We start from the raw sequence: 25,165 nt of genomic DNA, 5'->3' as shown, positions 1-25,165 counted from the left end.
TCTAATCTCTCTCGAAAATAAACGGTATTAAACATTTCAAGAGATCTCTCCTCTGTCTTTATAGACTCATCAGCAATCAAACTAATCTCCGACATGTCAGAACGACCTACATATATTCTCGCTCCAAACTGGGACATTCCGCCCAATGAACATGTCAGGCTTGGCAACATCATCACGCATCCGCGTTTGCCCCTTGAGTCGTTGAACTCAGAGTCTCGCGAAACTCCTGAAAAGATCACTCCCTCAAAGAAACCCAACTGGAGTCTGACGTACAGCGATTTGCGCTCACTGGACGCTGGTATCATGACATCATTCCTTGCTTCTCTACTTGGTCTTGGCGGTGACATTGCTGGCAAGACTTCCAGTACTAAGGGATCAGTTCTGACGTGCCAGGAGCTGGAGACATCCTATTTTATTCCAAACGACACCTACATTGCTCGAAGTTTGGCCAAAACAACAGTCAAGACTTACATGAAGAAAAACCCTCTGAAGTCTGTTTACATGGTCACTGGCTTGAAGATTGCACATGGAGGCAGTATCCAGAGAGATAAAAACAACAGCATTGGTGCTGACGCTGCTGTAACAGTGGACGCAACGCCATTGCTAGGAGCTCCAGTCGAGAACACGCCTCACATCAGTTTTGAGAGATCCCATAATCAGGTACTTTCTTTCGGAGTCTGTGACGAGCCATTCATTGTTGGTTATCAACTACTCAAGATAAAAACAAAGCTCAGCGGCAGAACCAAGACAGAAACGTTTGATAAGTTTGCGTTACTCAGTGACGATCAAGATCGTGCTTCAGTGGATCAAGTGGCCTTGGAGTTGCTCAACGAAAACTTTTCAATTCAGCCAATTCAAGAACCAAGCGATATTGATGAGGACGAGGAGGTTGATGAGGAGAGTTCTGGTGTGTGGTGCGCTACTGGACTGTTGGATGATAGTACAGGCGGCGATGGTGGCAGCCATATGGAATAGGGGGCATTCTTAGTTCATTGTTATATGCTTGGGTCGTCCGTTATACGCGCTGGTCCTTCCACTTTTCTTCTCTAGCACAATTGCTGTAGCATACGTATCCGCCACACTGACTAGTACATATACAAAGTCGCAAATTTCTTTGTATAAATTCCAAATGAGATATTTCACAAGCTACTTACGATAATTTGATGAATATTTATTCGTATTTCAAAACCAAGTGCAATATGTGGCGGAGTATCGACGGACTTCAGTTTTGCGGTTACTATAAGTCGTGTCAATATTTTGGATGTCGAAAGGAAGATCCCGGAATGTCGAGATAGCTTCGTACTTGTAGATGTCGAATGGCATTTGCGTTCAGCTGTATTTACTCTAGACCATATGCACCTAAGATAGAGGTAGGGAAACAAACCGAACGAACATGAATCAGACCTATCATCATCCGACCATGGTAACTACCTGCACAGACCACTACAGAAGGCTGATGCGGTCATCCAATAAGGAAGTACATACGATTAGGTGACTAATGACGCGATTCTTATATTCAGCTACTGCGGGGTACGGTAGCTCCGTTCATTTCAACATCCAAAACCTTATTGTTACCCAATGTTCTAAGCTCAGAATGGTGAAGTATATCAAAGAACAGCTCGGCCAAGGCATGGCTACGCTAATGCAAGTACTACCATATATGGAACGAGCAATCCCAGCAAGTTCCGATCACCAAATGACAACAATCAATCGAGAAATCATAGATACACTGAGAACCCAATGCTCAGAGTACCAAACTGAAGACCTAATGGACGACTGGGTGGATGTGGATGCAACCGATGATCACAAAATCATGCATTCGACGTATCAAAATATGGAATCTAAAGACACCCAGACAAGCCTACCCAAATCCATGGAGGATGCTCAAGACGCCCTGTACTCGTTTTACGACTTGCTAGCAGAGCGCTGGCCCCTTGATTGCAAGGATGCCCCCCATTCGGCGATGCTTAAACTAGTGGCAGACAGACAGAATGTGGGCAAGAACGGAGGTACTACTCAATTATTTGAGTTTGACACGGTATCTTCAACACACAGAAAGTCCTGGGTCCGAGTCAGGTTTCACGCTGAGTGAGTTGAAAAAGATTTATTAAACATTTCTCTCTCAATTGTAGACACGTCTAACATTACAAACCACAAGGGTTCCGGAACATATCTCCGAAATGCCTCAGAGGGTGACGTTCCAGGATTCAAGTCAATCAGGAAACCGTCATCAGTGCGAGATAACGCGTTTGGAACTTTGCCGGATGATCGAAGCGTCCGAGAGTAACTGGAAATGTCCTACTATCAATCTAGTGTCTGGGAAGACAGCAAAGACTAGAGGTGATACGCCAGTCAAATGTTCTAAGCAAGTGATCACCTTGGAAAGCCTTGTCAGACCAAAAATGGCAGCAGTATCACTAAGAGAAAATTCGGATCTACCGCCATTGACACTGCATCAGAAGGCCAAGTTAGCCGTGGTGTTCGCATCCAGCGTCCTCCAGCTAAGTAAGGACTCATGGGGGGTCAAACCGCCTGATGAGGATCCTTGGAGTCATGAAGGGCCATGGTTGCAAAGAAACTGGAAAGATACAGGCATCTGCTTTTTGGAAAACTATCTTGGAAAGCTCAGCCTTGGTGACCCATATTTGCCCATCCCTATTGAGGACCCAGCCCGGAAATCAGCCCAGACGTCAGCCCAGAAAATCGATCTGCCATATCAATCTGCGACTCTTGTTGCCTTAGCCCTGACCCTCCTGCACTTACAAAGTCATGAAGATAGGGTTCTTGAGGAATTCGATACAATCTGCAAAAATATTAGGGCTGAGGGTTACCGCAATCCGGACACCACGGATTATGTAGCTTTACTTCACCTATTACAAGACTCGCAAGCTTTTCTCAACCAGGTAGATGATCAGTACAAAACAGCCATTCAGGCATGCCTAAGGGGAAGGCTTGTGGATGCTATCGGAGAAGAGGACGAGAGGACTGTTCAGCAATATTTCTTTCAAGACATTATCATTCCACTCAACAGCTATCTCAAGACACTTGAATCCTCTGAAAACTTGAGTATTCAGAAGAAGTATAGTGAACAGAAGTGGAGTCTATGGGATGACCATGACGGAGAGGAACACCAAGGGGACTCGACACTGTTTGTTCCCTTTCAAAACCCCGTAACAATCATTTATTAACGTCTGTACTCAGATCCGGGTATGCCGATACGTGGTTCGAAAAATTCGAGAGCAAAGTTCAAGGACTCGTCGACCTAAGCACAAGCCGTCACCATAAGGATCCTATCAAAGTTGCCATCATCGATACAGGCTTAGACTTTCCTCGAGAGGCACGCTCCTTATATAAGAAGCAGATCAAGGATTGCCGAACTTGGTTGTATTGCGATACATCAAAGCATATCAAGATGGAAGATTTATGCACTGATTCAGATGGACATGGGACTCACTGTGCCTCCACTGTACTCAAGGTTGCACAGAATGCTCATATATACGTGGCCAAAGTGTTGGAAATTCGATCACAAGAAAAGGCGCGAAGTGAAACAACAACCCAAGCTATCGTCAAGGTACTCTTAGTATGGACAACCGCACGAACTTTCCGGCTAACTATCTCCAGGCGCTTAATTATGCAATTGATGAATGGAAGGTGGACATAATCAACATGTCATTTGGCTGCCGTAACAGGGTGGCAGAGATTGACGAAGTCATGGAGAGGGCGGAAAGAAATAGAATCATCATGGTTGCAGCAGCGTGTAATCTTGGTGCACTAGAACCTATTTCGTGGCCCGCGAAGTCGAATCGAGTTATCTGTGTTCACGCTGCCGACGGCTTTGGAAACCCTGCCCCTTTCACACCAGACCCTGAACCCAACAATCACAACTTTGCTGCTCCAGGCATGGCGATATTAGGGTACTGTCCAAAGGGTTCGGATAAGCTGCAGCGGCGTATGACTGGTACATCATGCGCAGCCCCTGTCGTTGCGGGAATTGTAGCTGTGTTGTTGGAATTCGTGCGCAAGCATGAGGCCGAATATACGGACAAGCATCGTCTTCTAGAGCTACTACGGGAACGACGAGGAATAACTGCAGTTCTACAAAAAATGGTTTCAAAAGGTGGAAGGAACAAGTATGACTTTCTCAGTCCTTGGTCGCTCTTAGATGTGGAACGTCCGTACCAACATCACATGAACACTATATTAGAGACATTGGGAGCTGTTGGATAGATTACTTGGTGTGTTTTTCTTTTTTTTTTTTTGTCAGTTGTTCTTCATGTATATAATAACCGAGGAGTATGGAATCAGTATTACAATCAAGAGACGATGAGATTTATGGAATATGGACTGGAGAAAGACAATCATGTTGATGGAGTTGGGTTTACAACTTGAAGGTCAAAGCCAAGGCTTGCCTTAGTATTTTACAAATCGAAAGAGCTTAAAGGATATTTCTATGAGCCAAACACCATTGAAACCCTTAAATACAATCATGCAAGCCTCGGCCGGTTCCACTAACACGTTGGCACCAACAACCGTTGAGGGTATCATTCACAGATCATGTTTGCGACAACCTGTTGTGATGATAAGCAACAGTGGGTACGCGTTATTCCCGCTTACCAGTTTCAATGACATGCACAGCGACTGTGATTCCCTGGCGATCCCTGTTACGGTAGTATTTTTAGTGACGCGGCCCAGAATTAAGCTTGTGCCAAGCTTGGGAAAGATCTGTGACGAGGTCAATCAACATCAACCACGTTCTTGTCTTGTTTTGTTTGAGGTGTCCACCAATAGTAACTTCTTAGAAACAGTGATGGCCTCACCAAAGCGTAAGCTAACAAGTTTGTGCCCCCTGTATTGAAGCAAAGTGACGTCAATCCTTGTTCTAGACTGTCACTGAATCAATGTCGTGTCGCGTCGAACCCCGCAAACCGAAACCTCCACCTATACCTAGCTTCACCTCCATCGTCATTATTATTTATACAGCAACTCTCTAACATTCCTGTCATTCCTCTATTCCTTTCACATTCCTCAAATCGCCCATCATGAACAACATGTCTTCTCTTCAAGAAACTCTCACTGCCTCTGGAGGCGCAGAGTCCGCAGGTAAGATAGCTACTAGCTAGCTAGCTACCCCACTACACCTCGAAATGATCTCACTGACAGCTCCCAGGCTTCATCAATGACATAATCGCCCAGCTATGGCCAAACATCAACGTCGCTGGCGGCCAGATGGTCAAGGACATCGTCGAGCCCATGCTGGAGCAGATGCTACCAGGCCCTCTGGCCAACTTGAAGTTTGTCAAGGCCGACTTTGGAAATGAGCCTCTCAAGCTTTCTCACGTCGACGTCCACAGAACCCCGCAGGAGGGTATCAAGCTTGACATGAACTTGGACTGGGATGGAAAATGTGATTTCGAGCTTGATGCAAGCATGGTTCCCAAGATTGTGAGTAGTCGCAGATTTTCCATCAAGAGGAGCCATACTAACTATATATTCCAGGGTATCGAGCATGTCAAACTCCGAGGAAGACTGTCGGTCCTATTGTGCCCTATCACGAATGTTATGCCTTTGGTATGTTCCCAAGTTAGCGAGAGAATACGAGATGTCAATGCTAATTCCCACAGATCGGAGCTGCCCAAGTCGCCTTCATCAACCCTCCCTCCATCGAACTCGATTTCACAGACGCCGCCAACATTGCCGACTTTTCCATCATCGACAAGACCGTCCGCAAGGTCATCCTCAACATCATTTCCTCCATGGCCGTCCTGCCAAACCGCTTCCTCGTCAACATGTCCTCCAACAACGACTACTTCAAGACCTTCCAGCCCCACCTCGGTGTCCTCCGCCTCACCGTTGACTCCGCTACTGAAATCACCGGAGAGAAGAAGAGCGGAGCTAAGAGACTCTTGCAAAAGATCGTCAAGGATATTCCCGACTGCTACTGCGACGTCACCGTCGGCGCGGAGGGCGAGTGGCGCACTTCGACAATCAAGAATAAGCACGATCCTAAGTGGAACGAGACTCATGATTTCCTTGTCACGGACTACGAGCAGCAGATTACCATTGACATCAATGATGAAGACCTTGGTGGTGACGATGACATTGGTATCGCTACTACTACCGTCAAGCAGCTTCTACTAAACGGAGGCACCCAAGAGCTCAGCCTCAGCCACAAGGGCCAGCCTATCGATACCAGAGTCACCATCCACGGCAAATTCTTCAACTTTGTCGGCGAAACCAACAGCATTTCCGCCAGCAGCCAGAACGAGGGAGAGATTTGCGGTCTTGCCACCGTCCTCATCGCCAATGTCAGCGGTCTCAACGGCAACCGCGATGAGCTCAAGCCCAGCGTCAAAGTTACATGGGGCGACAAGGAATTCGTCACGCCCGTCAAGTCATACTCTCCTGGAACAGATATCTTCAACCCCTCGTTCGACTCAGCATTCCGATTCCCCATTACTGCTGAGCAGCTATCGAGCCCTTCTAGTTTCCGCCTCGTGCTGCAGAACGGCAATAGTGAGCAGGGAACAGTCGAGATTCCGTTTAACGATGTGTCGGGTGCTGATGGTATGGTTCATGAAGGTGAGTTCGATGTTGGGTCTGGTGCATCTGTGAGGGCTCGTGTCGCTATTCGCGGTCTTCAGTTGGCCAAGTAATTTAGTGTAATAAAATGAGTTTGAGACCCATGAGATAGTCTTTATAGCACATATTTTCCCAATGAAACCCATTCATTTCCACCATAAACTGTATTTCACCAGAATCCCACTAACAGAAAATATGTATGGTCAGAGTTATGATAAAGAAAGAACGCAAAACAGTCTCTTGTATTTTCATTCTTATAAAAGTCTCAAATCAATCGTATCCCGCAAATTCGTAAACATCGTTGTTCCATTCCAAGATAACCACCTATTTTCCCTTGAGAACAAACATTCCACTATGCCAGCCATAAGTCCTCGCAAGTCTGCGTCCATGTCGTCGAGCAATCTGGAAATCAATCTTTCCCTTTGGATGCGGTTCGTGGAAGTGAATGCCCTGGTCAACATCCAGCGAAGTGGGCTGGAACTGCCACACTGAACCGTACAGCTTCTAGATCTGGAAGCCTGTCAAAGCCATGGCGTGTAGAAAAGTCGTTCCAAGCTATTACGCCAGGAGAGCTTGTTACTTCTGGGTTGAAGAACAAAGTGCGGAAGACTTTGAGCGCTCGTGCGTCGACGGTGAATGTTGGCTGCCTGTCGACGTTTTCAGGCTCTGGGGCTTCAGCAGGGGGCGTGTCGATGTTTTGTGCCTTTGCTGGTTCGCCCTTGGTCTTTGCCTTGCTCTTCTTCTTTCCCGAAGGGGCAGTCTTTGGAGTCTCTTGCTCAGACTCGCCCAGGAACAAGTTAGATAGTGGGCGATTAAGGAACACGAGGTCCTTGTCGGTAGCACCAGGCTGTCCCTTCTTCTTGGTCTGCTCGGGCTCTAACCACTCCGGTGTCCTTCGCAGAGTGCGAGACAGCAGACTGTGGAGGGCAAGGTCCTTGTAATGAGTCTTGTTGGTTTCGGTCAGCCTGTCGAGCTCAGCCCAGACGACATCGAGATTCGCCTCGGCCTGTCGCAAAGCGTTGACTGTGTCCTTGTTTAGACGTTTTTCATACGGGTATTTGAACTTTCCACCAGATGGATTAACGGTCCAGCCCAATTTATGCAAAGGAATCTGTCGTCCTCGGATCACTTTAACCATCTCTATTGCTGACTTCAACTCCGCCTCGTGTTCCTCGCTGTAATCGCGTTCATATCGGCGAGCAAACATTTTCTGGTAAAAATAATGTCGAGCCCAAGGCTGATAAAGCTCTATCTGCTTCGCGCACTGGGAGAGTACGGACAAGTAACTAATGCTCTTGTACACATGAGCAGAGATGAGACGGTCAACATCGGGCTTGTTTTTCAAGAGACGTTCGAGCTCATCAACAAGGGTGGATTGCCTCGTCCACGCTTCTTCATCCAGGCTCAAAATCTCCAGGATGTATAGCAGCGATTTGTGGTCTTCAGTAAAGTCGGTGCGTGCGCCCCATCTAGATTCGGAGCAGACATCTTATCCTCCAGGGGACTTGGTGCGGCGATACAACCATCTCATGGGAGGGGAGCATTCAAACTCTTGCTTCAATATTTTGGTCGTGTCGTTTATCGCCTTCCTTAGAAAGAATCGGAAGGTGTTGAGAGCAACGCGGTATTCTTCAGGGAGCTCTTCAATCGGCTTGCCCTCGTCTTTGTACTTGATTTGAAGCACACTCAAAAGCCATGCTTTACGGTGCAATAAAGCCATGGTCGCAAGCTTCCAATAGCTATCGGCAGCGACTCGGGTAACCAACAAGGCCCAGAGTTTGTCCTCGTTGATTTTCATAGCAAGAGGGTGGCTTTTTCCGTCCTGTCAGGTGTGGGGGGCAGGGGTCGACGAGTGAAGTTGATTAGGCACAGCTTACCGCTTGATAGGCGCGACAACAAGCTCGTACGCATGTTTCTTACAACTCTGGTGGTTGATACAACTTCAATGGCAGTTTTGCCTTTCGCAGAGCGATTCTTATTGGCTGTAGAGATGAAAGACTCATCTGGCGTCGAGCTCTGTGGAAAGTAGGGTATTGAACTTTTAGTTGAGTGGCAATAGGTCATTCGATGCTGATCTGGAGAATACGAGTGCTCGATCCACGATGAGATTATTGAAAGAGATTTGCAAGAGTTAAAATAAATTGGCGCAGCTAGAAAGTCACTGTGATAGAGGCATAGGGTATAATATAAATTTTCCTATTAATAACTAACTTCTATATGCATCCGTCATTATTCATTAGGGTGCTCTATATGACTACCTATTATCTACGGTTTAGAAGTGGTTAGTTAGAGTATTCCCCTCGCCCACTGTGAAACCTTTGTTATCCCCATTATGATTCCCAACTGTAAAACCCCGGTTGTTTGACTGGTAGATGTTCTGTGTACCAGCCTGACCCCCCTGCAACTTCTTATCCACAGACTCGGAAAGCCATGGATCACATCCCTCGATGCTTTCCTTCAGCGTCAACAGGTTCATCTTGGTAATATCACCACACTCCTCCTCACTAAGCTTGTACAGCTGTTCGTGATCATCACCTGGGGCAATCTTCTCGAGCTCATCAAGAAGCTCCGTCATGCTTCCTATGAACTGATCAAAGACTTCTTTCTTGTAGAAGACCCACTTCAAACCTTGGATTGTGGTTGAAGCTTGGGACTGACGCTTGCGGATGCACTGCATCAGCCGACGCCGAATGCTTTTAATGTCGGACGGCAGATTTGATTCAGGCTCGAGTGCTTCTTGGTTCTCCTTGGTCAACCCGTCTTTGTCGCGCCTGGAATTGCGCTTGTATCGATCCAAGCAATGTTCGATCTCGTCAAGCACCTCCTTGATGCCTCTGGGTTGTGATTTGCCATCGTTAACTTTTGGAGTGTCGAGATCCTTGTCGCTGGTAAGATCAACGACTTCCTTCCAGCGGGAAAGGCGAAGTTGGAGAATGTCGAGCTTGAGTTGGCACGCTTCAAAGTCATCTTCAAAGTTGCGTGCTAGTTGGATTTGGCCCAGAGTGCTGAGGATGAAACGGAAGAGTTCAAGAGCTGGTCCGATTTCTGCCATGTTGGTGAACAGTAATTGCAGAATATATGTATGGTATAAGGTGCAGAGAAGTGATAAGATTGGTCATTGTAGAATGTGTTTCATCTGAACTATGATCGAGTGCTGGCTTTATAGTAAAAGTAGATGCCTTCGACACAGCCTCAAATGCTCTACCCCCAGGATGTCGTCACCTTGGTCGATAGAGTGTCACTTGTCTGTGGCCGAAAGGCTTCGGGCTTGGGTAGCTGTGGAGGCGACTCTGTCGGGGTGGACCGAACAGACCAGTCAAAAGAGCCATGAAGCAAAAATCCATGAGCAGCTGAAATGTGTATTTACTTTTGAATGGAGGATGATCATCATAGATGGGACTCTGAGGCCGCCATAACAATAACAAGTCTTGCTTGGATGTCGCCAAGGATCTTGTCACTTGCGAATCTTCCAATCGCATCTTTTGTTCTGCCCTACCATTTCGTGACTCCACTCTTGAGACCAACATGACAGAACAACAATAGGGCTGAGTTTGAAGTTTAGTTGGTTGTTGTCATGGGTGCGTGTGGGGGGCATGATGATCGGCTTGACTCAAAACCCCTGATTGGAGCGGTTAGGCAACATAGGACAACGACACTGGGAGCCTCAGCGGCCCGTCTCGGGAACTAGGATGGGTTGTCTCCAGTGTCCTTGGCATTTTGAATCAAGCAGAATATCATATCATGAAGTTTAATAGATGTTTGCTTGGTGCCACCAATCAGCTGAGAATGTTGGGAGCAGGACCACAGACATGTATGACCACGGCGTTGACTTTGGAAGTAACAAGAAAACTCGACAAGTTTTTCTGCTTCTAGTGTCCTCGAGTTATCTTAAGACCACATTGTGGCGTTCTGTTTATAGCCAAGAAATCAGACGGCGCTCCCAATCGAATATGACCCATAAGGCTGCGGACCCATTCGCTGGAAATTGTGACATGCAACGTGATGACTGGAAAATGGGTACGATCTCCACATAAGAAAAAGAAATATGGGCATGGAAAATGGAATTTCTTCGCAGGCTGGCCGGGAACAAAGCCCGTAAGCCAGTATTATCGCAGGGGCGTTTATCAGTGGAAACGAGGCTGTAGTCACAAATGTTGGCAAGCCGCTCAGGCCTCCTCTTGGTCCGCATATCACGACTCAGGAAAGTACAGCACCCTGTCAATATTGGCCTTGCCGTGGCTTGGCATTGTTATTTGTCGTTGAGCAGTGCTTTTGATCGCCATTTTGCTTGCTTACATGCAGCTAGCTGAGTTTTCAGGCTCCCAGCCTGACAGCTCCGTCGACTGGTATCATGTTTTGAATGTTAGAGACCTCTTGGGTAAAGATATCTCGTTGGGCTTAGTTATTTAGTACAAAGTATAAGTGGTAAATTTGTATTTATACCGGAGAAATATTTTCCAATTCGAAAGCACCCAATAGTCTCCTGTGAACATAGAACCGCCCTCGCCAAGTGCCTACTTCTCAACCCATCCCCAATCACAATGTCCCAAAGTGGCATCATCATCCAAAAAGGGAATGTTGGTATCAATCAAGCAATACACAATGGAGACAATGTCATTTGTTAGTCTTGATACACATTGACATCGCTGCCAGCTGACACAGATTCGCAGACAACGCTGGAGCAGAAATGAGGAAGAAACACATCGCCCAGAAGACTCATAATGCAAACAAGATCGAATGGGAGAAATCCGAGACATGCGAGTGGCTCATGGATGAAGAAGACTTTCAGAACTGGTCAAACATAAAGACAAGCTCTCCAGTTCTGTGGCTTTACGGCCGTCGTGAGTCTTCCCATAGCGCTTCTGTTGATAACATAAACTGATAAGATTTAGCCGGCTGTGGAAAGACTGTTTTGATGTCAGTATTGATTCTTGTCATACTATCATTATCCTATGAATATGAAGAGCAGAGGCTAACTAGAACATGATAGGTCTCGTATCATTGAGAGCGTCCACTCAAAATACACAAACAAGGTCCAGCTTCTATATTTCTACGTGGGAAATAGCCACAATGAGAACAGCGACCAAATGTACCGAGAGATGCTTCGGACATTTTGGGATCAAGCATCTGAGAAGCAAGACATTGATATTTGGGCAGACGATTCGCCAATAGAGCCCCTGGAGGACGTGGTTCAGAAATTGCTCAAGGATTCGACAGTTGTGAGGTACATCGTTATTGACGCCCTTGACCAACTTCCCTCGAGATTCCAGGAGCGATTGCTTGGCTGGCTCAAGGCCACAATGCAAAAGTGTAACCTCGGTCTCGCAATCAGTTGCCGCAATTCTCACCAGGTTAGACAGCTGCAAGCAAAGGAAACTTTCGGGATTGAAATCACAACCGATAGGAACAAAGATGATATTAACAAGTATCTCGAAACATCTTTGCACTCTGAATTTCTTCACCGGAACCCAGAGCTAAGAAAGAACATCATTGATAAACTGAACGCCAAGGCGGACGGAATGTGAGATTCTTGATTCTCGCACTTGAGACGATGACTAATTGTATGTATTAGGTTCCTCTGGGTCAGACTGCAAGCTCTCAACATTTGTAACATGAGGACCAAGTCCCAAATTAACATGGCTCTGGGCAGTCTTATCCCGCCCCAAGACATCAACAAGATGTTTGAGGCTTACGCAGATGGTTTTGAGATGGAATCAGATGACCCATTTCAACAACAAGTTTGCCAACGATTGATGGCTCTCCTGGCTCACAGCACAGCGCCAATGCCGAAAAGCACCGTTTTCACCGCGCTATCGCTAAAAGATGATGGAGATATCGACGACGACCATTATCAAGACTTGGCCGACAATTTCAAGTTGATCCCCTCTTTCTGCAAACACCTTGTTGAGATCAACGAGGATCTTGACGTCTTTCAGTTCTGCCACAAGACCGTGGTGGATTTCTTCCGAAAGTACAAACCGACTATCTACCATCGTCGGATCGCGACACTCTGTCTTTCCTACCTAAGCTCAAGCAAGTTCTCGGGTGGAGCTCAGAAGAAAGTTACATGGTATGACCAAGGTACTCTTGAGTCAATTCTGCAAAAACATGAGTTCCTTGCATTCTCATCCTCCCACTGGTTTCTGAGCTTGAAAAAGAGCATCGACAACAAGAACGATGCTGAAAACGAAACAGTCTTTAACTTATTCAAAATCCTTTTCAACAAGGATGGGAAAGCCGAGGAAAGAGGGAACCTACAGCTGGCCTTTCAGGTACACTTGATTACTCAGGGCAAAGCAATACCGGACGGTATTTCGCACGAGCACATTGTTGGTTACTTTGCTCTCGTCAGCTTCTTTGACATTTTCAACGAAAAGGCTTGGTTTGATGCGGATAAACCTGATTCGAAGGGCATGCGGCCAATTCATTGGGCCATTCGCAATGATATCGATCAAGCTGACGTTACGGACTTTGTAAACAAGATGGAGCGTTCTGGTGCTGATATCAACATTCAAGACCATTCGGGTTGCACTCCTCTTTACTATGCTGCTCATTGCGGGAACGCAGAGGTTGTCAGGCTTTTAATTGACCTTAAAGCTGATCTTGACGTCACGAATAAGCACAACGAAACTGCATTAGTTGCTGCTTGCAAGAAGCGTCATGAGGACGTAGTACTGAATCTCGTCAAGGCTCAAGCAGACGTCCACATTCAAAGCGAATTTGGAACTGCTTTGCAAGCAGTATCGCTCGTTGGCAGTAAGATCTGTGCGGAGAAGATACTTGAACGTTATGGCAAATCTCGAATCCGTGAAACCTGCGGTCCTTTCGGTACTTCTCTCCATGCAGCGGCCTTCCATGGCCATGCTGATCTCGTCAAGCTTCTATGTACGCATAGGATAGATGTCAATGCAAGCGACCGGACATATGGAACCCCACTGACAGCTGCGGCCTCGGGGCTGAACCCGGGCCAGGAACCAAGTCTCTTCCTAGAGATATCTCGGGAACTCATCAAACGCGGTGTCAAAGTCAACGATCGAAGCGGTAGACTCGGACCAGCACTTCGCTCGGCTGCATACCATGGAAACCCTGACCTTGTTCAGCTATTGTTGGAAGAGGGTGCCAAAGTTTCCAAGTCCAAAGGAATGATGGGCACGGCGTACGAAGCTGCAAAGTCACGCGGGCATGAAACGGTCATGGAGATGCTGTTAAAGGCGGATCCAGATGCTGAGAAGTACGGAGAAAATGATATTGCTGCGGCCCATGATCGACAAAAGATTCAGCGAAGAATATTCCGAGCCACTGTCAAAGCCAGCAGCGTAAACGCCACTAGCAACCTCATTAGGGAGTTTGAAAACTTCTTTCACAAGGAGATCCCAAAGGGAGAAACAACCTTCCTCAAAGGGCTGTCCAAACTTGGGGAGAACTGTTTCAACGATGTGGTTACGCTGACCACAAGCTCGACTGAGCAACCCGATAGGGAATCAGGCCTACTGAGCAAACGAAACTCCATGTGTGGACTCGGCTTCTTGAACTGCTTTGAGGGAGAAAAGACACCACAGCCAGAATCCGAACATAATGGCAGATCTCACTTTGTTCTCCGAAGAGCTACAAAGACATTTGCTGCCGATGGAGTCGGCGAACATTTCCCGCAGGTGTTGGACAGGATGACCCAAGCGGCTGTCAAGATTCTGGAAGATGCTATCCAAAACGGTAACAAGGATGTTATACGGCTGATCGCCAACACTTGGGTTGAGGCATTGAACAATCTAGTTCTGCGTCCTGGATATGGCGAAAACATGTTGAAAACGGTCGTTCAAAGACGTGCAAACGAACTCAAAGGGTACCTGTCAGACGACACCCTAAGCACTGAAGAGAAATGGGAAAAGGCAAAGGCACTCGCTCTTGTTGGGATTGAACTGCTTGTCGTAGCTGTTGGGCGCGGTGACAAGTTCAAACGCCTGTCATTTGTGAACTCCAAGCTCTGGGTCCAGGCTGTCATTGACGTGGACAGTCTTGGGAAAGACGGTACATCAGCGACACAGCAGTTGATCGGCGTTTTCGCAAAACGATTCCTATCCGCCGTGGACACGAAAGATGTAGCAGAAGCCGAAGTTTGTGGCCAAGGTGGTATTGAGCTTTTGAGAGCTGCCGCGTTGAGTCGCAACAAGTCAGTGTTGAACAAGTTCAGCAGCGAGTGGATTCGATGTTGGGGCTTAGCTCTGAGAGACATGAAGTATGTGTCGAAACAGATGGTCCAGCAGAGAGTTGGCGAGTATTGTGAATGCTTCATGTCAAACAAGAATGATGGAGCTTCCGGTCTTGCTTTTGCGGCATTCGAACTCCTCCGTACGGCTATCGAGCAACAAGAGAGTCGGGCGGCATCTGTCCTCTGCACATCAATTCAGCAGGGGCTTCAATGGACCCGGACCAACATCACCACCCATTCTTATGAGGACCACGACATGCAGAGCATCTTCGATGTTTTTGTCAATTTGTTCGCGATCGCCGACCGAGGACCGACTGTTAAACTGGAAGCTTTGGTCTTGGAGGTGCTTGATCTTGCAGCTGTCGCTTTCAAGGATCCTTATCAAGTGATCAAGAGTGCTGTCACGAAGCGAGTTGGCCACGTGGAAGAGATTGAAGATATACGCAAGAGGAAAGGCCAATTGGCGCAATTGAACAAGGCATTGAGATACTGTTTGCAAGTTGCGTCAGACACGGCAGAGAGGGGACAAAAACATGCAGTTGGGTTGTCAAGTATAATAAAAGAAGCAGGGCTGGAGGAGTATGCTTAAGTTGAATTGATCATAAGCAGCAACCGGGCGTTCCAGGATAGAAATGACATTTGCGTTTTCAGAATTTGTGCAGCGGTTGAGTAACGATGTGTAGAGGAGGTTGTTGGGTGCCAAGTTGTCAGACAGCATCATTTGGACATGACCTTTCACTCGACCGTCATTATTATCCACAAGAAAGAGGCATAGAGTATGACATAGCAATATTCTTGCCAAGATCGTGCACGGTTAGTGCTGGCAAAGGTTTAGTCGGTACAATTTCAACAATACGAGATTTGTTTCAGAAACCTGTAGGTAAATCTATGCATACTTTACTTAGCCTACAATGACAACTTAGAGTGGGAAGTCTAATAGAAAAGCCGGCAGGCTAGATTTAGAGTACAAAAATTAATAGCTGGTCTGTCGTAAACCGACCTATTAATTTTCTCTCTTGTGCTTACAGCGGAGAATTCTTCCGATGCTACCCAAGGGTTTGATCTCGTACTAACTGTTATTAGTCGAGTTGCTCGCCAACTCTGGCAATCTATCCACTACCCATGAACCGCTATCTTATTGGATCCATAAGTATTTCCTTTTTTCCCGTAAACATTTCCCATCACGACTCTTGGCTTTGTTGAGGAATACCACCCATCTCCCAACGCCAGTCTGTTCTCGTCCAAGCACCACAGTCATGAGTCGTAGAAGGCATCCCAAACGAGTAAATCAAGACGACGATCGTGAAACAGACTACTAGCACGGATCTAGTTCCACCATCGGGCTTCCCTTTAGTCGTGTGGCGGTCTAAAATTAGTATACTTTGCGCTGGCTTAGCCTTGTGTGGCAGACAAACGAGGGCCCGTGTTCTAGAACGCTGTCAAGTTCATCTCGTATGAAACCTTGGACTTGGGTTCTTGGACCGTATTCTACCCACTCACGCTTGGCTTTTCGTCTGGTCTAGCCGTCGATAGATAGACAAGCGAGAGCTAAAACCCGTCGGTGCTATACGGGGTGACCCCAGTCACAAGGCATCGCCGATACTTAGCTAACAGACTAAGAAGAACTGCCCCCAGAGAAAAGAAATAATAAAAGCTCACGATCTGCGCCTTTCCGAAACCTTCTTCACCAGCTCTCTCTCGTTAATACCATCAAGCGCATACACTCGCTGGCTCAGCCTCAATACATTCGCTCAACCTAATTACGACTATTCGACCATGAAGTTCTTCGCCGCTCTCACCATTGCCGGCGTCGTCGCCCCGGCCCTTGCCGTTCCCGCCGCTCCCGTCGTTCCTGATATCCTCGGAAACAAGGGCTGCATTATTCCTCCCAAGCGAGTTGAGTGGCGCGAACTCGGCGCTGCCAACCAAAAGTCCTACCTCGACTCTGTTCTGTGCTTGAAGACCAAGCCTTCTCGTATAGGCCTCAAGTCATCTCTCTACGACGACTTTCCCTACGTCCACTTTAAGCTCAACGACTGGAGTCAGTTTTCCCACTAGTATATCGATTATGTTCTTGACTAACATACAATCACAGTCCACGGTGGCGCTCCTTTCCTTCCTTGGCACAGATACTTCGGAGTCATCTACGAGCAGGCTCTCCGCGACTGCGGCTACAAGGGCCCCGGAACCTACTGGGACTGGACCAAGGATGCCGAGAAGGGTCTTCTGAGCTCTCCCCTCATGTCCAAGACCGCTTTTGGTGGTAACGGAGACCAAGAGAACAGGGAATGGACAGCCAGCAGCGGTCTCCAGTGTGTCAGAGATGGTCGATTCTCCGAGCTCCGACCCGAGTACCTCGAGGACGAGCCCAAGGTTCTCTCCAGCGGCGGCCACTGCTTGTTCCGCAACATGCCTGAGGTCACTGAACCCACGGCTTACAAGGCGATGGTTCCCACCATCACCCTCAAGGGCATCAACGAGCTCCAAAAGGCCGGCAACTGGTCCTACTTCCACACTGCTACCGAAGGTGGTCCTCACGGTAGCATCCACGCCTCTCTCGGCGGAGAAATGAACCCTACTACTTCTCCCAACGAGCCTCTCTTCTTCATGCACCACGCTCAGATCGACCGTGTTTGGTGGCAATGGCAGCAGAAGAACGCTGGCCGCTTCGCCGAGTACGATGGTCAGGGTATGCTTTACCCTAAGAGGGACCGCATCAACGTCAAGCTTGATGATGTTCTCCCCATGTTTGGTCTTGCCAAGGACGTCAAGGTCCGCGATGTTATGAACCCCTCCAAGGGTCCTCTTTGCTACCGCTACTAAGCATAGTATGTTGATGGAAGTCTGGTGGATGGGTAATGGCAATGCAGGCGATAATGAAGAATGATACATGGCGCAGATCATGACATTCATTTTACAAAAGTACATAATATATATGTTACTTTCGTCTCTGGGAGACAAACTACATTTAAAAAATAGAATAAGAATTTTAATTTCACAAGTACTTCAACTACCGTAATCCGATGCTGTTTAGTTTATGTCAGAGAGGACGAGATTTGTGATGAGGGTCATGTAGTATTTATTTTACATATTTCTCATTTATATCGCCTGTAAATATTCATTGTACGTAGAAACTACAAACTCGAACTCAGTTACTACTGGGTAGTCTCAGATTATTGAGTTGAAGGCCACTCTCTCCATTATTTGTGTTTGCGAGTTATCCTTCTTAGTGGAAAAAAAAAAGTGATGCTCCCAACTGCGGTAATCGAAATCCTTATTGTTGAAATACTGACAGAGTCCTGTGAGGAACGTTCATCTTGGATGGCTTGCCATCTCATAACCGAAGCTCAACAGTAACACTGCAATATATAGTCAGTAAAGCAAGGTACTACTAACCACTATGTGCCTCTCAATGAGATTTGTCTATTCATAGATCTCGCTGAGGAACGACATCGCTTTCTTCATAAATGACTAAACTTTTAATTTTATACATATTACTATTATTATAAATATCCTTCCTGTTTCCAAGATATTCTTTCCTGCTTTTGCCCTTTTCGTTGAGAAGTACATATGAAACCATTAGCTATCCAGATCCCTTGTGCCTCCCCTCACACCCTGATAAGTAAAGCTAGCTCTGGCATCAAGCTCAAAGTTCTTAACTGATGGAGCCATTTGACCACCTTCTTCGTGCTTCGCTAAATGCTCCTTCAAACCTCCATAGAAGTTCTTCAAGCACAAAATACCAAAAATGGCTGTGGCGAAGAGAAATACAGCAGCCATCAGAGCGTAGCAAGTCATGATATCGCCAGTGGCTCCAAAGCGACTCCAGTGAGTCTGTATCTTGACAATCTCAAATATGAAATATCCGATGCTGGCGAAGAATACGGCAATCGAGGCTCCCATGCCTATGCGGTTTTCGGATTTGCTCCATACTATCGATAGGGTGGTCATGATAACAGCCACTCCTAGAAGCACCATGCGGATAATAAACTCGTTTCCCATCCCTCGAAGCTGGGTGACGCCGTAGATGACTTCGAAACAGATGATGAAGTAAATAACTACCTTGGCAAACATGACAAATATCTTAGAAATGTTAGCTTGAGATTCGATTGTGGAAGAGATAGATACGTACCAAGTGAATCGTTCGGATTCTTCTCAGCCTGGCATCCGCACCAACGTTACGATACGCTTGCCAATCGAAATGCTGTTTGAGGTACCAAACAGTAACAACAAGAAAGATGGTGCAAATTCCCACAATAAACGGCATGGCAGATAGCATGCCGCCAATGTCTTTCCATATAGGCTTGTCCAGATGAACCAAGCTCTCACCATTTGAATCAGTAGAGCCTTCGAGGGACTTAATGCTCTCTCTAATCTGCTTGCGCTGATAGACAGCCAAAGGCAGAAAACCCGCGTTGAGCAAACACGCAAGCATAGCCTGGGACGTGCTCTTGAGACGAATGGCGTCGGCCATAAAGATCAGCTGAAACATGAACCCGAAAATAAAAATGGCCAAGTTGGCTGGTATGATGTACCCTCTCGGGACCTGCAGAACAGTTGGTTTAAGGTATTCATTCCAATTGTAGACAACGAGTCTGGATGATAATTGTTAGTGATGCGCGAACAAAAGAACGGCGGTGGACGAACCCCTGAAGAATGGATATTGCTAGGCCTTGCAAAAGACCGATGGTCATGAAGGATACGACTGATGGCGCGCGCTGCACCTTGTTGGTGATGTTTGATACCGTGTCGGCGGCCATTGTGTCTGTATGCTATATGGTCGTTTACGGACGCACATCAACGGTGTTTGATGTTGATGTGTGTGTTTTTTAATAGCACAACAAAAAGAATTGCCCGAATTTTATCAAATACCGCCGCTAGTGCCAAGAGCGTCACCATTGCCGTGTCTTGCTAGCAAGGGTTGGGTTGGAATATTGGGCCCTCGACCCGCTATTAAACTCTCGTATTTATCTAGCCTTGTTGTCAAGTGTCGGTCGTAATATCTGGAAATGACACAGATGTTGGTTACGATGGTAAGATGAGAGCGGCAATTCTCAGAATCGTGTCCTTGGAGTTGTCTGTCTTGTCATCCATCAACTGTTGATACAATATATTTTTTAATCTTTCTCTCAGCCTGGCAACTGTCAAACCTCGGTATCCTCATTTGCAGAGGCGAGAAGTTTCAGACGCGTTGAAGATTATGCGTGCATGGGTCCTGGTAGGTAGAGAACTGCCACTAACCCGGTGATCCCCTTTTTCTCGACTCTGCACAGACGATACCCCTGTCATTTACAACCCACAAGGCGGACCTCTTCTCCCAGTAAAAAGGAATTGAGGCGAGCATCTGACAGTTGCCGTGCTCCGTACTCCATAATCAGTCTGTCTTTTCCATGTGCCGAAAGCTGAGAATCCAACACTGAGGCGGAGAGAAAAACGCAAGACTCCCAGCTTTACGATGCTAGTAGAGTTCGGATGAGGCACTAACCAGCAAATCATCAGCTCGCTTGGGAAAACAGCGGAAATAATTCCAGTCTTTCTTGACCATCCACTTTATCTAACCATAGCCATTAAGAGCTGACTGAATCTGACTCGCATTACGCAACTTCGGAAATATCATCTCATAGATTCGCGTTTATTAACGTAGTACTCGAGATATTCTAATTATGGAACTATATAAAAACCCAACCAACAACCTACTACCAAGCTATTCTAGCAATGAAAGACTCTGGATACTTTCTCACAAAGAACTTTCTAATCTCATCCACCAACAAGATACCCAATCCGAGAGGAATAGGAATGAACCAAAACTCAATTGGTACAGACTCTGTATCGAACAAGTTCTGCATACCGGGTACCTCGGTGACAAAGATGGCAATGCACAAGCTGATAAGCATGCTGAGGATCAACCAAGGGTTGCGATGAGCTTTGTGTAAAGGACTGGCTTGGAAAATACTCAAGCGACGGTTGCGCACAGCGAGGATGTTGCCCCATTGGAGGAAGACGAGTGTGACAAAGTAGACGCACTGGCCGGTGTTGTTGAACTTGATGAGTTCATCTTGGGTGTAGCCGTGATAACCCTCTGAGTAGCCTTCGAACAGGAAGAAGAGCTCTGAGACGGGCATCTTGGCGTACTTCCATAGGTAGAGGAAGAACATGGCGTGAGCGGTGATGGTCTCCATGAAACCGGTAAACAGGTAGGCTTGTGTGTAGATCTTGGTGTTGATAAGATGATCGCGCTTGTGGTTTCGAGGAGGGAGAGAAAGAAGGTCGAATTCTTCCTTCTCCATGATAAGTGAAAGACTGAGGAAAAGATCGGTAAAGACACAAATGATGATCATGAGGAAAGCGCTAAGAGGGAGAGGAACACCGAAGAAAACGTTGAGAATAACGGGCCAGATCTCAGACCAACTACCGGCGGGGAGAAGATAAGAGATAACTTTCTGCAAGTTCTGGAACACGAGACGACCGAGGCGCATGCCATCGACGATAGAGTCGAAGCGGTCGAGGAGAACAAGATCGGATGCTTCAATAGCGACGTCGCTTCCAGTAACGATTGCAACACCGACGTCAGCAGCTCGAAGGGCAGGGGCGTCGTTAACACCATCACCAGTGACAGCAACAACGTTGTCGCGTTCACGTAGCTCAGTGACGATACGAAGCTTCTGTTCAGGTGTAGTACGAGCAAAGACAATCTCCTCATAGGCACAGACGACATCCCAATCCTCCTGGCTGAGCCTGCTAAGTTGGGCACCCTCGAGAAGAAGACTGCGCTTGATGATCTCAGCACGGTCACCCTTCTTTGGCTTCTTGCTCTTCTTCTCCTCGTTGCTTGAGGGTGTACCGGGGTAGAGAGAGTCAATGGTGTCAGGGTCCTGCTGGCATGAGAAGATACCGGTGTTGCGAGCGATGGCCGCGGCGGTCAAAGCGTAGTCACCGGTAACCATGAAGAAACGAGTTCCAGCGCGTCGGCACTGTTCAACTGTGGCTGGGATCTCAGGACGGTGAGGGTCGATGATGCCGAGCATACCAATGACGGTGAGGTCTTGAATGGCAGAGTGGGTGATCTCGTCACTAAAACTGTTTGTGCCAGCGACAGAGCGAGGGGTGATGAACTTTTCACAAAGAACAATGACACGTTCAGCACGACGGGATGCTTCGTCTTGGATCTCCTGGAACCTGATGCGTGCGTCGCGGGTAAGGGTGACGACAGAGTTGGACTCAGCGGACCAGTACTTGGTACAACCAGCGAGGAGAATATCGGGAGCACCCTTGATGATAACGCGGTAAGCACCTCTGTTATCCTCGGACTGGAAGACGGTTAACATCCACTTGTTCTTGGAGTTGAAGGGGACTTCGAAGACGCGAGGCATGGTCTTTCGGAGACTATCGCCAGTGGGACCTGATGCGGAAAAGCGGAAGACAGCGCTGTCTGTAGCATTGCCCATGACGGAACGCTCCTGGATGGGGAGATGGACGGTTGTGGGGTCAAAGGATGCGTCGTTGCAGAGAAGAGCGGCGCGTTGAAGAGCCATGGAAGGTTCATCGGCTTCCTTGCTGTTAACGAGGTACTCGAATTCATCCGAAGACTCAAACTTCTTGTCGACAAAAGCAACGGAGCTGACAAACATTTGGTTCTGGGTGAGAGTACCGGTCTTGTCTGAGCAGATGACGTTGACGCAGCCCAAGGTCTCAACAGTTGATAGACCCTTGGGCAAAACGTTGACAGCCTTCATGCGGCGAGCGACCATCATGAGTGTTAAGGCAACAGCCACAGGCATACCCTCGGGGATGAAAGCGACGACACAAGCCATAACGTTGACAAGCATAGCTGGGACACTCATGTAGGCTTTGTGATCAACACGGAGCCAGCCAACCCAAGTGAGGAGAATGGCAAGTGCAAGAATAATAGTCATGACAACGATAATCGTGACAAAGCGGGTGATTTCCTTCTGGATGAGAGCTGCAGAGTCCTTGACACCAGAGGTAGAAGTGGCAATGCGACCCATTACAGTTCTACCACCAGTGAGGATAACAATACCAACACCGTTACCGTTCATAACAGTGGTACCCATGAAAGCAATGTTGCGACTCTCGAGGAAGTTGGCGTCAGTTGCATCAACTGCGCCTTCAATCTCATCAGACTCTCCAGTCAGGACGGAACGGTCGAAGCGGATGTCGCCGGAGTGGCTTATGATGCGGAGATCAGCAGGGACCTTGTCGCCGACTTGGAGATGGACGACATCGCCGGCGACAAGATTGATGGTAGCCAAGCTCTTGAGTTCTCCGTCACGCTTGACTGTTGCGAAAGATGGGAGAAGGTCGAGGATGGAGTTCATGGTCTTGGCTGTAGACCAATCCTGAAAGGCGGAGAAACCAGCCTGGAGGAAGATGACGATGAGGATGAGAACAGCGAGAGAAAGGTTTTGGTTTGAAGGCGGGTTGCTGAGAGGCTGCCAGCAGAGGAAGAAGACGATGGCGCCAACCCAAAGAACGGAACAGAAACCACCAAAGACGTATTTCAGTGTGCGTTTGATGTAATTCGTCTTGGGATGAGGCAGCGTATTCTTTCCATCGCGCTCTAGTCTCGTCGCAGCCGCACTCTCAGAAAGACCAGCATCAGCGCTCACATTGAGCTGCTGACACAGCTGCTCAGCCTGCAACTCATGGTACTGAAGCTTGGAGAAGTAATCCTCGTCGGTCTTTGGCTTGAGACCTTTGGAGTCGTCGGTATCGGCCTCGACCTGTTTGGCTTCGGTGACTTGGATGGAGAGGGTGCGGTATTCGATTTGGTAGCCTGAATAAGGGGAGGCAGGGTGGATACGGCTTCGCGAGCTGGAGTGGGAGCGACGGCGGGAGAGGGAGCGGGAGCGAGTGCGGCCGAGACGGTTGGCTTCGGTGTCGCGATCAGGACCGTCTTGGAAGGTGATGCGTTGGTTATGGGCGGACTCAGGATCGAATTCCTTTGTGCCGTGGATGTCTGGGTCTGCCATTGTGACGGGTGTCTTTTGCAAAAAGAGCTTGACGAGGGGAGAAGGGGTTTGCAAAAGTAGACAAGGAGAGAGAGCGTAAGAGTGAGAGTGAGAGAGTCAATGAGTATAGCAATTCAAGTTATATTAATACAAAACAGTAGAAAAGTCTAGACAATTCCAAAAGATCATTACTTCTTTCGAGGAGGCCTCCTCGGGTGTTCCTATTCAGTATGGTCTATCCCCGCCGTAGCAATAACAAAAGAAAAAATCCCTCATGCACTGGACTGCAGTAATGAAACAGGTTGTAGAGTCAAGTGAAGCTATACAAGATGTGTACCACGACTGCCAGCGAGAAAGTCGTGTGGTTGAAGGTAGGGGCGAGTATGCGACTACATGTGCCCTACTAAGGGTCTGTTCGTCTAGTGGGGGGACTGCAGCGGCTTACGCGCAGGGCTGCGCTGAGGGGAGAGGAAATGAGAATGGGTAAACTAACCGTATATGGGCACAAGCCCAGTTTCGATTTGTGATATCACCGCTTTTCGACTCAGCCCCCAGTGAGGAGAAGGGTGAAGAGATCCACCAGATGCCAGCAGCAGCAGGTATTTGGCTCATAGTGTTTGCATGATGGTTGACTCGGGACCAACAGAGTGAGAAAACAAGGCTTGTCTGACATGGAACAAGAGCCAGGCCTTAACTAACCAGATTTGACAGAGGGAACTTTTGGATAGGTGTCCATTTATTTTTACCGACAGCGCGTATTTTACAGTTACGAGTTACGTTATTAGAACCCAGACTCTCGGATCTGAGTCCAGTGGCAAGGGTACCTTGGGTAAGAGAGAGGTTAGTTACCTGGGGGTCAGAGACAAAGAGAGAGAAACAGGTAACTAAAAAGGCACAGATAAATAAGGTGCTTAAATTAAGCATTTTGGACGTGGGTGTAGCCGTCTTGGCATGGCCATAGCTTCATGTCTTTGTCTCTCACCCCCCCTGGTACCTCTTGGCCATGGACTGTGACTATTGGCCCTTGGTTTGGATCGGGATGCCATTTCCGGGAGTGGGCAGTGCCAGTGCATGCATGCGAGGACAGTCACAGACACTCTGTACAGAGTAGGATGGGTGAAACCGATACCCTTAAAGAGACTAGGCTCAACTTGGAATGATATCGTCATCACCTCGAGTCGTTGCGCCCGTCACTTCAAATTCCCTCATACTTTGGGCTTCGCGAAGCGACGAATGAGATGAGTCTCCAGCTTTTGCTCACCGACTGGACCCAAAGACCAGATGACCCTTTGCTTGTGGACCGTGGGGAGTTGACAATAACAATTCATTTTCGCATGTGTCTTTTTGCTCTGTATCTTTCTGTCTCTACCATTTTCCTCCCTCTTTGTTTTTGTTTCTCTTCTCTCTTGCT

At 47.6% G+C, this 25,165-nt stretch overlaps 11 protein-coding genes across 11 annotated transcripts; 6 read left to right on the top strand and 5 right to left on the bottom strand.

The window, feature by feature from the left end:
• Positions 1 to 93: 93 nt before the first annotated feature.
• On the top strand, positions 94 to 975 carry FGSG_12243 (uncharacterized protein; the record flags this gene model as incomplete). The annotated part of the gene is made up of 1 exon (XM_011322784.1): positions 94 to 975. One exon carries the CDS (start codon positions 94 to 96, stop codon positions 973 to 975), a length of 882 nt encoding a protein of 293 aa, XP_011321086.1.
• A 721-nt stretch (positions 976 to 1,696) lies between these two features.
• On the top strand, positions 1,697 to 4,227 carry FGSG_12242 (uncharacterized protein; the record flags this gene model as incomplete). Its single annotated transcript, XM_011322783.1, has 4 exons — positions 1,697 to 2,088; positions 2,159 to 3,148; positions 3,202 to 3,571; positions 3,622 to 4,227. 4 exons carry the CDS (start codon positions 1,697 to 1,699, stop codon positions 4,225 to 4,227), a joined length of 2,358 nt encoding a protein of 785 aa, XP_011321085.1.
• Positions 4,228 to 5,039: 812 nt separating this feature from the next.
• FGSG_04507 (uncharacterized protein) lies at positions 5,040 to 6,685 on the top strand (the record flags this gene model as incomplete). Its single annotated transcript, XM_011322782.1, has 4 exons — positions 5,040 to 5,100; positions 5,168 to 5,442; positions 5,497 to 5,568; positions 5,622 to 6,685. 4 exons carry the CDS (start codon positions 5,040 to 5,042, stop codon positions 6,651 to 6,653), a joined length of 1,440 nt encoding a protein of 479 aa, XP_011321084.1. The 3' UTR covers positions 6,654 to 6,685.
• Positions 6,686 to 7,033: 348 nt separating this feature from the next.
• Positions 7,034 to 8,299, bottom strand: FGSG_12241 (uncharacterized protein; the record flags this gene model as incomplete). Its single annotated transcript, XM_011322781.1, has 2 exons — positions 7,034 to 8,048; positions 8,100 to 8,299. 2 exons carry the CDS (start codon positions 8,297 to 8,299, stop codon positions 7,034 to 7,036), a joined length of 1,215 nt encoding a protein of 404 aa, XP_011321083.1.
• A 552-nt stretch (positions 8,300 to 8,851) lies between these two features.
• On the bottom strand, positions 8,852 to 9,631 carry FGSG_12240 (uncharacterized protein; the record flags this gene model as incomplete). The annotated part of the gene is made up of 1 exon (XM_011322780.1): positions 8,852 to 9,631. The coding sequence occupies one exon, from the start codon at positions 9,629 to 9,631 to the stop codon at positions 8,852 to 8,854; it is 780 nt and encodes a 259-aa protein (XP_011321082.1).
• Positions 9,632 to 11,120: 1,489 nt separating this feature from the next.
• FGSG_12239 (uncharacterized protein) lies at positions 11,121 to 12,104 on the top strand (the record flags this gene model as incomplete). The annotated part of the gene is made up of 4 exons (XM_011322779.1): positions 11,121 to 11,199; positions 11,250 to 11,420; positions 11,472 to 11,496; positions 11,570 to 12,104. 4 exons carry the CDS (start codon positions 11,121 to 11,123, stop codon positions 12,102 to 12,104), a joined length of 810 nt encoding a protein of 269 aa, XP_011321081.1.
• A 1,110-nt stretch (positions 12,105 to 13,214) lies between these two features.
• FGSG_12238 (uncharacterized protein) lies at positions 13,215 to 13,588 on the bottom strand (the record flags this gene model as incomplete). The annotated part of the gene is made up of 2 exons (XM_011322778.1): positions 13,215 to 13,460; positions 13,520 to 13,588. The coding sequence occupies 2 exons, from the start codon at positions 13,586 to 13,588 to the stop codon at positions 13,215 to 13,217; spliced, it is 315 nt and encodes a 104-aa protein (XP_011321080.1).
• A 499-nt stretch (positions 13,589 to 14,087) lies between these two features.
• FGSG_12237 (uncharacterized protein) lies at positions 14,088 to 15,374 on the top strand (the record flags this gene model as incomplete). The annotated part of the gene is made up of 1 exon (XM_011322777.1): positions 14,088 to 15,374. The coding sequence occupies one exon, from the start codon at positions 14,088 to 14,090 to the stop codon at positions 15,372 to 15,374; it is 1,287 nt and encodes a 428-aa protein (XP_011321079.1).
• A 1,187-nt stretch (positions 15,375 to 16,561) lies between these two features.
• On the top strand, positions 16,562 to 17,608 carry FGSG_04510 (uncharacterized protein; the record flags this gene model as incomplete). The annotated part of the gene is made up of 2 exons (XM_011322776.1): positions 16,562 to 16,826; positions 16,881 to 17,608. The coding sequence occupies 2 exons, from the start codon at positions 16,562 to 16,564 to the stop codon at positions 17,606 to 17,608; spliced, it is 993 nt and encodes a 330-aa protein (XP_011321078.1).
• Positions 17,609 to 18,212: 604 nt separating this feature from the next.
• FGSG_04511 (uncharacterized protein) lies at positions 18,213 to 19,545 on the bottom strand (the record flags this gene model as incomplete). Its single annotated transcript, XM_011322775.1, has 4 exons — positions 18,213 to 18,256; positions 18,400 to 18,847; positions 18,918 to 19,380; positions 19,433 to 19,545. The coding sequence occupies 4 exons, from the start codon at positions 19,543 to 19,545 to the stop codon at positions 18,213 to 18,215; spliced, it is 1,068 nt and encodes a 355-aa protein (XP_011321077.1).
• Positions 19,546 to 20,481: 936 nt separating this feature from the next.
• On the bottom strand, positions 20,482 to 23,852 carry FGSG_04512 (uncharacterized protein; the record flags this gene model as incomplete). Its single annotated transcript, XM_011322774.1, has 1 exon — positions 20,482 to 23,852. Exon 1 carries the CDS (start codon positions 23,773 to 23,775, stop codon positions 20,482 to 20,484), a length of 3,294 nt encoding a protein of 1,097 aa, XP_011321076.1. The 5' UTR covers positions 23,776 to 23,852.
• Between the last annotated feature and the right edge of the window lie 1,313 nt (positions 23,853 to 25,165).

Source organism: Fusarium graminearum, chromosome 2 (genome assembly GCF_000240135.3).
Source record: "Fusarium graminearum PH-1 chromosome 2, whole genome shotgun sequence".
Lineage (NCBI taxonomy): Eukaryota > Fungi > Ascomycota > Sordariomycetes > Hypocreales > Nectriaceae > Fusarium > Fusarium graminearum.
Note: the sequence above shows the minus strand (reverse complement) of the source record. Positions and strands in the feature narration are given on the sequence as shown.